At 40.0% G+C, this 11,037-nt stretch overlaps 1 protein-coding gene across 1 annotated transcript; it reads left to right on the top strand.

Moving 5' to 3' along the window:
- The first annotated feature begins 4,206 nt into the window (after positions 1 to 4,206).
- LOC133632264 (gastrula zinc finger protein XlCGF8.2DB-like) lies at positions 4,207 to 9,774 on the top strand. The gene is made up of 2 exons (XM_062024606.1): positions 4,207 to 4,490; positions 7,734 to 9,774. Exons 1-2 carry the CDS (start codon positions 4,376 to 4,378, stop codon positions 8,780 to 8,782), a joined length of 1,164 nt encoding a protein of 387 aa, XP_061880590.1. The 5' UTR covers positions 4,207 to 4,375; the 3' UTR covers positions 8,783 to 9,774.
- The last annotated feature ends 1,263 nt before the right edge of the window (positions 9,775 to 11,037 follow it).

Genomic DNA, 11,037 nt, shown 5'->3' with positions numbered 1-11,037 from the left:
GCGCACATCCAGGGATCCGCTGTCCTGCAGCAGCCGCCTGCTGCAATTATTCACCGGGGACTTCACTTGGGGGACTTCACAGCTCACTGAGAGGGGGGGACACGGTGCCGTTCACCTCTACCACCTGCTCCCTCCCCTCCATGTAAGATTGCATCCAGCTCCATGAGGTTTTGTTAAATCTGATTGCTCTGAGCTTATCCAACAGTATAGCGTGGTTAACAGTGTCAAAGGCCTTCTGAAGGTCCAGCATGACCATCCCGCAGTATTTGCCCGCGTCCACCTCATGTTTGGTGTGGTCGCTCAGATAGAGAAGGCACGTGTCAGTAGAGTGGTTAGTTCTGAAGCCGGATTGGAATTTGTACATGAGTTTATTAGTGGCAAGGTAACTATCGACCTGTTCATGAACTATTTTCTCCATTACTTTCGAAATGGAACTGAGAATAGAAACAGGTCGGTAGTTGCCAGGTTCCTATTTGCTTCCTTTTTTAAAGATAGGAGCTACTCTTGCTATCTTAAAATCTTTTGGTACTTGGCCTTGTGTAATTGAGAGGTTTATTATGTGCGTGATGATCGGGGCAATGATGGAAGCAGAGTCCCTGAGGAATCTGGAGGGGATATTATCAAGGCCGGTGGCCTTGTTTGGGTGGAGCGCGCTCAATTTTTTAAACGCCTCATCAGCTGAGACCATTTCTAATTTGAAATCATTGTTGGATACTCCTAGCTTTCTGTAGAAGGCTTGAATGTGTTCTACACCAAAACGACCAGAGTGGTGGGACAGCTTGTTGACAAAAGTTGCGGCTATGCTGGTGAAAAAGATGTTAAGGCTGCTTGCTACCTCCATTTTGTCTGTAATGAGGGAGTCTCCCTCCTTGATGCTGATGTTGGTGAGTCTGGTTTTAAGTTTCTGGCTGCAACCGGGAAGCTGGTTATTGAGAATTTTCCAGAGCTCACGTGGCTTATTTGTGTTTTCCTCTATTTTGTCGTTAATGTAATTTTTTTTTAAGGATTTAGTCAGGTTGGTTGACTTATTTCTTAATTTATTGCATTGCTTTTTGAGAGTTGAAAGGAGTAATTTGAGGTTGATATTATTGGGTTGTTCATCTACTTCTGTTTTACACTTTTGGTATTCGGAGTATTTTCTGTCTCTGTTTTTTATGGCAGGTAATAGGTCCGGATTCATCCATGGTTCCGAGCGGGCTTTGATCCTGACTGTTTTCACAGGAGCCATGTCATTTAGTATCTTTAGGAACGCTGTTTTGAAGCGATCCCAAGCAACATCGACCAGGTTGCTCACTAGCATAGGGGACCAGTCCCACTCATCTAATTTTAAATTGAAATTATCACTGGAGTATTTTTTAAGGGATCTGGATTGGGCTGTTATGTGGCCATTGGCTTTGGGTTTAGCTATTTTGCGGGTGCAGAAGGTTAGATAGTGGTCGCTAAGACCACAGATCATGACCCCACTATTTTTTATTTTAGGTCGGTTTGAAGTGAGAATGAGATCTATGGTTGATTGGGTGGAATCACACACCCTTGTAGGTAGTGCTATTAGCTGGGAAAGACCGTGTAGATTACAAAACTTGCTGTAGGATCTGAAGACAGGCGCATCTCTGCGTTGAATATCTGTGTTCAGATCCCCAGTTATAATTTTCTCCACGTTGTCTGCCGCAGCCAAGCACTCCTCCAGAGCCCCATAGAAATCACTCTGATTAGGGGGTCTGTAAACAGTCCCTATTGGTACCGGCTTAGCGTTTTTAAATTTGATTTCCGCCCACACAGATTCCAGGTCATTGTGGTTAAGATCAGTGCGAGTTATGTATTTCATATATTGGTGAATATACATACAAACGCCCCCACCGTGTTTATTCCTGTCCTTTCTGATAACCGAAAAGTTTTCTATTTCTATCTCTGAGTCAGAAATACTTTGATCAAATTTGGTTTCAGAGAAACACAGGATTTTTACCTTCGTGTTGAGGAACATTTCTCTGATTTGGTCGAGTTTGGTTCCAGAGAGGCTGTTCACATTAAGGTGGATGATGTGTAGTCCACTGGAACCAAAAAGAGCATCAGACTCCGCTGTGTAGTGGTACTGTCCAGAAAAGTTGTTGGTTGTGGTTGGGGGCGGGGGGCGTGGTTAAGAGGGGAGGAGTATATTTACAGCTAGAATTCACCAACTCGAGTATTTAATAAATAACTCGAGTATTTCATTTATATTTCATATATATATATATATATATATATACAGTGGGGCAAAAAAGTATTCAGTCAGCCACCCATTGACAATCAATGGGTGGCTGACTAAATACTTTTTTGCCCCACTGTATATATATATATATATATATATATATATATATATATATATATATATATATATATATATATATATATATATATATATATATATATATATATATATATATATATATATATGAAATACTTGATATCTATCCAGTAGATGGCAGTATTGTCCTGTTTAAGAGTGTCACAACATTGCTGTTTACGGCAGACGAACTGCTTTACGGTAGACAAAAACGTTACTGCTGTTGTCGTGTGTTGTTACCGCGCTGGGAGGACGTTAATGAAACTGCCTAACAATAAACCCACATAAGAAACCAAGAACTCGCCCTCAATCATTCTACAGTTATAACGTGATTGGGCAGGCACGCTGTTTATATCGTGGGAAAGCGGACGTGAAAACAGACTGTCGCCGCTGTCCCCACTCAGGTCCGCATGGAGCTGGAGGGGGCGTGGCCTCCAGCTCCGGCTGAATTCCGGGAGAAAATTTCTTCCGGGAGGTTTTCGGGAGAGGCGCTGAATTCCGGGAGTCTCCTGGAAAATCAGGGAGGGTTGGCAAGTATGGTTTATTGTCATAGCAGCACACGATACACATGAGATGGCACACAATTTAGTAGCATGTGAACAATAGGATTGGTCCTGGTGGAGATCTACACTCTTAGTGCTTTTCTTCTTTATTCAGAGTAATCATTTGACTTTCTAAAGGTTTTTAACTAAAACAACTAAGTAGCTTGAAAAATATTTCTGTGTTTCTTGTAGTATTTAAAATGTAGGATTTTTTTCCCTCGATGTTTGCCCTTTTTCTGGTTTGAACAACAGCCATGGAAAAAGTATGTGCACGTGCGTGTACAGGGACGTGCACATGATAATAGAGGGGCAGGGGCTCAAAGTCAGAAAAGGGCAGGAATTTTTTTTTTGGTCCTTTACACAATATGGAAAGTAATGTAAAATTAAATTTGCTAATAGGAAGCTAACTACTTAGCTGTGTGTCCTTTGTAGGTAAAAGTGATTGCCATTTCTTTTGTGTCAACAAATTATGGTCATAATAAGTTAATTCACATTATCATAGGCTTGGAAGACATGAAAAGCAACAAAACACTGGTTTATTATCAGGCTATTTTTTGTTAAAGATAAGCACTTTAATATTGAACATTGAACAGTGCAACATGAACTGTGAAAAAAAATACAAAAATAAATACCCAAATGGAAAAAACTTCAATGTGAAAATCTGTCCTTCTTCCCTTAACTTGATGAAAACACCATCAAGTTGTACCTTATGGTCTATCTCACTTAATGCTCAGACTAAACAACTGAAACCCAATACAGGGCCAAAAATATGGACCAGGGGCCAGTAGGGCTGTATCCTTTCTTTTTTTGGCATTGGGCTGCAGGCATAATCAACATGAATCAAGTTTAAATACAGATGGCAATATTCCTAACAGATAACCTACATCTTATATCCCCAGAATGCTGAAATTATTATTATTATTATTGATAATAATAATAATAATTATTATTATTATTATTATCATTGTTCTTCTTATTATTATTGTTATTATTATTATTATTATTTGTTTTTTACATCCCTGACAGGAATTTATTAATGTTGTTTAAAGAAAAAGAAAACACACACACACAGGCAGAGGGCACTTTTTAAGACGAGGCAAAAAAGGGCAGGGGCTCAGGGACCCATAGGGCCCTATGTGTGCACGTGCCTGTGCTTGTATATATGTATTTTTTATTTTCAAACAGTAGCTGTCGATTATTTGATGTTAGATACTTTTACTAACCATTGTTTTAAACTAAGATTAAATTGACTTTATTTTGAAAAATAAATGATGTGGAGTAGTAAACGGAAGTTGCGGACTTCTAGCGCATGCGCAAATGTACTTGAAGCCAAGCAAAAAGACGAAGACCGCATGCTATGGTTGTTCGGAGATTCTTCGAATTCACGATCTTAAAGTCATATGATTCACAGCAAATATAGCAACACATATCTCAATTCGCATTTTCCAAAGCCACGAAACGTGCATTGAGTTTGGAGCGATATCTGAAGTGAAGATTGAAGACGTGATAGAAGATGGACGACTACTGCTATGCTAAGATGGCGACGTCCGCTAAAAGAGAACATGAAAGAGAATCAGCGCCACCAACTTCCAGCAAATCACCAACGGAGATAAAGACGAAAGATGAAGGTGAGTGACTTGAAGTTTTGTCATTTGAAAGCTATTTGAATTTCAAGGACCTTAGAGTCGAAATTAGCCGGCTTTGTTGAAGAATGTAAAGAAAGAGCCGCCATGATTGTTAGCTTGAAGAAGGCAGTGGAGTTCACATCAGAGGAGATGAAAGAATGCAAAAGTCAAATGAAGAAAGTGGAAGAGCAAAACAAGCGCTTCCCATGTTTGGCAAACGCCACATTTCAAATATTTAGCTCGCATTACTAAGCTAAGTTATTCATGGAGTCCATCAAGTTATGGGTGAGGGCCGACATCCGGGCAACTGAGCTACATACGGGTTCTTCGAGCCATAGCAACCAGACTGGCGTTGAAAACAAACCGTTGCCATTACTCTTTAACCTGTCGACCTACGCTGGTTAAACCCGGCATTCTGCCTCCAAAATGCCGAAAAACTGTGTTGTTTTTGGTTGTGCTAACCACAACTGGAAACAGGGAAAACAAAGGTTGTATTTTGTTCTGCCAAAGCGTGATAAAAGCCCACAGAGACGAGACAAATGGCTCGCAGCTTTACACCGGGAAAACGAGGACGGTTCTCACTGGAGTCCCCCAAAGTCCCGGGTCGTGTGTTCGGATCACTTCCTTTCTGGTAAATATAAGGAACAAAAATCCACCTTCTTAACGACAACTTGGCTATACGTCCGTGCTGATGTTGTACTTGTTGAATTTGTACCTTATAACGTTCGACAGCTGAAGTTGTTGTACAAAAATAACATGCGGTATATACTATATAGTCTATAGCCTGTATTTCCTAGTTCTTAGTAGGGCTGGACAACTAATCCCATTTTAATCTCAACTTCATTTAAGACATGACACGATCATAAACATGTTATTGTAAAAAAAAAAGATGAACAGCCCGCGGAACGTGCATGCAAATTCTTGAGCCTGTAACGGTTAATGGGATGAGTGAGTGTATGATTGAAAAAAAGACCATGTCTACTAGAATGTGCTACTTTTTATTTGACACAGTGCTAGTATGTCTAATCAGTAGGTGTGTAACGGTACACAACAATTTTGGTTCGGTACGTACCTCGGTTTAGAGGTCACGGTTCGGTTCATTTTCGGTACAGTAAGAAAACAACAAAATATAAATTTTTGGGTTATTTATTTACCAAATTTGTAAACAATGGCTTTATCCTTTTAACATTGGGAACACTATAATAATTCTTCCCACGTTAATCAACATTAAACTGCCTCAAGTTGTTGCTCAGATTAAATAAAATGACACAACTTTTCTTCTACATATAAAAAGTGCAACATTAAACGGTTTCAAGTCAACTCATCATGCTTAATTTATTACAGCATTTGGGAAGCCTGTAGTTGATTTTTATTATGTAAATGTTATATTTTTATCAACATGTGATAGCAGGGACCCTGCCATTCAAAACTAGGCTGCTCCATTACTAATGATTAATGTAACTATAGCACATTTTTTAAAGGCCTACTGAAAGCCACTACTACCGACCACACAGTCTGATAGTTTATATATCAATGATGAAATCTTAACATTGCAACACATGCCAATACGGCCGGGTTAACTTATAAAGTGCAATTTTAAATTTCCCGCTAAACTTCCGGTTCGAAACGCCTCTGAGGGTTGACGTATGCGCGTGACGTCAATCATTGAAACGGAAGTATTCGGACACCATTGAAGTCAATACGAAATAGCTCTGTTTTCATCTCATTATTCCACAGTATTCTGGACATCTGTGTTGGTGAATCTGTTGCAATTTGTTCATTGCATTATGGAGAAAGAAGCTGAGCAAGCAAAGAAGAAAGTTGTCGGTGCGAAGTGTCTATTTTGCGAGGGAAATCAGCAACAACACGTACACAGCCGGCGCTTCTTTGTTTACATTCCCGAAAGATGCAGTCAAGATGGAAGAACTCGGACAACAGAGACTCTTACCAGGAGGACTTTGATTTGGATACACAGTTGCGATAACGTGAGTACACAGCTGCGCTTCCAAACATTTGATCGCTTGCTATAACTAGCTCGAGGTAGTAGCTAGGAGCTAGGAGCTAGCATTAGGATTAATTTGTGGCATATTAAATATAAGCCTGGTTGTGTTGTGGCTAATAGAGTATATATATGTCTTGTGTTTATTTATTGTTGTAGTCATTTCCAGCTATATATCAGGTCACCCCCGGCTCTCACAGCATCTTCCACTCCCCACTAGTCCTTCACTAGCACTTTCCTCATTTAAAAATATTTCATCCTCGCTCAAATTAATGGGGAAATCGTCGCTTTCTCGGTCCGAATCTCTCTCACTTCATGCGGCCATCATTGTAAACAATAGGGAACTTTGCGTATATGTTCAACTGACTACGTCACGCTACTTCCGGTAGGGGCAAGCCTTTTTTTATCAGATACCAAAAGTTGCGATCTTTATCGTCGTTGTTCTATACTAAATCCTTTCAGCAAAAATATGACAATATCGCGAAATGATCAAGTATGACACATAGAATAGATCTGCTATCCCTGTTTAAATAAAAAAAAATCATTTCAGTAGGCCTTTAAGAGTGGCAGTATGTGGGGTGAGTGACGTGAGTAAGTGAGTGGGCGAGTAAGGAGAGGTAGTGGTAGCATGTGCAGGAGTGTTAATAGCATGGTGGATGCCCGCTTGTGCCCCGTGGAAATAATAAATAAAGTGAGCAAGCTGTAACTAATCGACGGCCTCGTCCTTCCGACCAAAGAGCGGAGCTTTATGGACCCAGTGTTACCCCCGACACAACATGGGCCCTGGAGGGAACGTCTCCCCTGCGCTCCTCGACCACGGTCTGGGAGCCCACAAACAGGAAAGGTGTAAAGCAACCCTTGCAGAGCGGCGGGTCCCTGTTTAAAGTGTCACCTTTATAGTTAGTTTAGAAGCCCAAATACCTCCATATTGCACTTCACGCACCCTCTTTATTAACCAGTAGAATTGTCCTTTGTTGCCTTTCTTCCTCTCCACCATGTTATTGCTTGTATGCACTTTGTGTGTGCGTTTTGACACACTCAACATCATGCGCCTCGGCTCTGTAGTCACCGCCGCACAGCAGCATTCAGATGAAAGAACGGTACCGGTACTTTTCAAAGGTGGTATAGTACCGATTTCAATTGATTAGTACCACGATACTTTATTAGTAGCAGTATACTGTACAACCCTACTACACACACATACAGTACATAGAAGAAAGTGTGTTTTTGTTGTTTGTGTCTTGCAGACGTCCAGCAGCTGATCGGTAATCCAGAAGAAGTTCCCCCTCAGTTAGGGGGGAGCTCCACTTTGAAGCAGGAGACTCCACAACCACCCTGCATTAAAAAGGAAGAGGAGGAACTCTGCATCACTCAGGAGGGAGAGTGTCTTCTAGGACGAGAGGAAGCTGATTACACCAAGTTTCCACTGAGTATTCTCTCTGTGAAGACTGAAGATGATGAAGAGAAACCACAAGTAGACAACCTCTTAGCTCCACTATCAGATAGTGAGGCTGAAGACGAGGTTGAAGAACCTTTGAGCAGCGATAAAGACTGTGAAGGTGATATGAGGACTCACACTGACAACAAACACTCTGAATGCTCTACAAAGAAGAGAGGTAAAACATGTTTGAGCTGCTCAGTTTGTGCTAAAAGCTTTACTAAAAAGAGCCGTTTGACTCGACACATGAGAACACACACAGGTGAAAAACCCTTTAATTGTTCAGTTTGTGGCAAAAGCTTTTCTCAAAATGGCTCTTTGACTCAACACATGAGAACACACGCAGGTGAAAAAACCTTTAATTGTTCAGTTTGTGGCAAAAGCTTTTCTCAAAATGGCAATTTGACTCGACACATGACAACACACACAGGTGAAAAACCATTTAAATGTTCAGTTTGTGGCAAAAGCGTTTCTTTTAAGAGCAGTTTGACTAAACACATGACAACACACACTGGTGAAAAACCCTTTAAGTGTTCAGTTTGTGGCAAAAGCTTTTCTATTAAGAGCATTTTGACTCAACACATGAGAACACACACAGGTGAAAAACCCTTTAAGTGTTCAGTTTGTGGCAAAAGCGTTTCTTTTAAGAGCACTTTGACTAAACACATGAGAACACACACTTGTGAAAAACCCTTTAATTGTTCAGTTTGTGGCAACAGCTTTTGTCATAACAGCTCTTTGTGGCGACACATGAGAACACACGCTGGAGAAAAACCATTTAGTTGTTCTGTGTGCTGTAGAAGGTTCCCACATAAAGCAGATGCAGTAAAACACATAAGAACACACAAGGGAAAATAACCAATTAGCTGTTTAGTTTGTGGTATGTTGCTCATATGTGGTGACATCCACCCTACCCAGGACCTCCTCACTGCTTCTTTCACAAATATCTGAGGTATTCATACAAACTTGGATTATTTGGAGCATAGTCTTATCCACTCATGACCCCATGTCTTCTCTGTATCTGAAACCTTGCTGAACAGTAAGATAGATGATGCTTCAAGTGCTTGGTTACTCCTTCTTCAGTCCTGGGGCCTCATGTGTCAAGTTTGTGCAAGCTCAAAAACCTGCACTACACCCTTTTTCACTGCAAAGTTGAGCTGTATCAAAACTGATGTTGACGCATAAGTGATGCTGGGTAACTGTTTGCATAACAAACTGCCAACTTTTACTCCTCAAACTGGTTGATGTACAAATCAGAGACTTATGAACAATTAACCCCCAACGCCCACAACCCAACCCCCACCTCCTTAGACATTCGGGCATAACAGGTTCAATCCGGCCCGCGAGATGAGTTTGTGAAGTGTAAAATTCAGCTGTATTTTTAATGAAAGAAACTGCTGTTCTAAATGTGTCCACTGGATGTCACATTAGCAATTCTGTTAGGCAAGCAAATAGCATAGCAAGTATACCAAGCAAGAGGTAGACTGTAAAGCGGGGCTGTGACTCCTCCCCCTCCACCCAACGTAAAACAGGAGTAAAATAAGCAATCAGTAACCCCACTTAAAATGCAGCATGAGACACTGCACACTGATATAGTTCTGTGAAAATGATTGTCTTCTGTGCAAATGTAAAGAAAGTGAACAGTGTGTGATTTACTGCAATACTGTCAGTCTTTTCACTTTTTATTTGTGCTTTGTTGAAATTGTTCACACATTGCACAGCTTTTATTTTTCTATCAATACACATTATGTCTAGAAGACAGGAAGTAACTCAACACTTGAATAGTTTCTACCTCAGTTTGTATGGTTTGTTGAGTTAGCACAGGATTAATATGTGGAAATGACAAATGAGGTAGTTGATACATAGAATAGTTTTTATTCATGCTTTATTTAGTTTTTTTGTTCAATCCTAGATGGGTTGTGACTTAAAGTTTAATAGAAACACTGAGATTAAGTTTAAGTTCATTGCGTTCTTTGAGGTGTTTTTGAAAATGCACCATTTTTTTCCCTCAGAATTTTTAACTAACTTGAAGTGTTTTGTCAAGAGGATTATTTGTGATGTGTACATTGTCCGAATGTGATCGTTCTATTTTGGGTTGAAGTAAAATAAAGAAAACAATCTGTCGTATTTTGAAGTTATCATGCCATGACTTTACCCGTCCCGCCCACGTGGAAATAGATTTTCCTCCATGCGGCCCCTGAGCTAAAATGAGTTTGACACCCCTGCTGTAATGTGACTCATGTGAGCAGGTTACTGTATAAACACATTTTGTTATAAGTTATAAAAATGTGTTCAGTTCTCAGAGACACATCAATGTCAGGCTGACAATCGCTCTTCCGCTTTCTCCAAACACGAGAACAAAGCAGCTCCTACTGACTTGTGATTGGTCAGACCGTGCCCATCTTAATCACATGGCTAATTTCAATATAATAAATTGTGATGTAACACAATTGAATATCTTATATGCTCAGACAGTAATGTGTTTATATAAGTTTATATTGTGATATGATGTTTGTAATGGGGATTGATTGATTGATTGATTGATTGATTGAGACTTTTATTAGTAGGGTTAGGGTTAGTGAAGTACATATTCCGTACAATTGACCACTAAATGGTAACACCTGAATAAGTTTTTCAACTTGTTTAAGTCGGGGTCCACTTAAATTGATTCATGATACAGATATATACTATCATATATACTATCATCATAATACAGTCATCACACAAGATAATTACATTGAATTATTTACATTATTTACAATCAGGGGTGTGGAGGGGGGGGCTAGGTTTGGTTGTTATTATTAGTCATCAACATTTGAGAACAGAGAAATGGATATTGGAACAGTGTAGGTCTGATTTGGTAGGATATGTACAGCATATAGTGGGCATAAAGAGAGAAAGAGAGAGAGAGATCAGAAGGCAAAAGAAAATGTATCTGCATTTGATTGTTTACATTTGAAGTGAAGTGAAGTGAATTATATTTATATAGCGCTTTTCTCTAGTGACTCAAAGCGCTTTACATAGTGAAAACCCAATATCTAAGTTACATTTAAACCAGTGTGGGTGGCACTGGGAGCAGGTGGGTAAAGTGTCTTGCCCAAGGACACAACGGA

Source organism: Entelurus aequoreus, linkage group LG17 (genome assembly GCF_033978785.1).
Source record: "Entelurus aequoreus isolate RoL-2023_Sb linkage group LG17, RoL_Eaeq_v1.1, whole genome shotgun sequence".
Lineage (NCBI taxonomy): Eukaryota > Metazoa > Chordata > Actinopteri > Syngnathiformes > Syngnathidae > Entelurus > Entelurus aequoreus.
Note: the sequence above shows the minus strand (reverse complement) of the source record. Positions and strands in the feature narration are given on the sequence as shown.

Bases quoted from the DNA above. Each gene is read 5' to 3' on its own strand.
- LOC133632264 (XM_062024606.1), top strand. From the start codon at position 4,376: ATGGACGACTACTGCTATGCTAAGATGGCGACGTCCGCTAAAAGAGAA. The intron at 4,491-7,733 runs GTGAGTGACTTG...TGTGTCTTGCAG, and splicing joins GATAAAGACGAAAGATGAAG to ACGTCCAGCAGCTGATCGGT.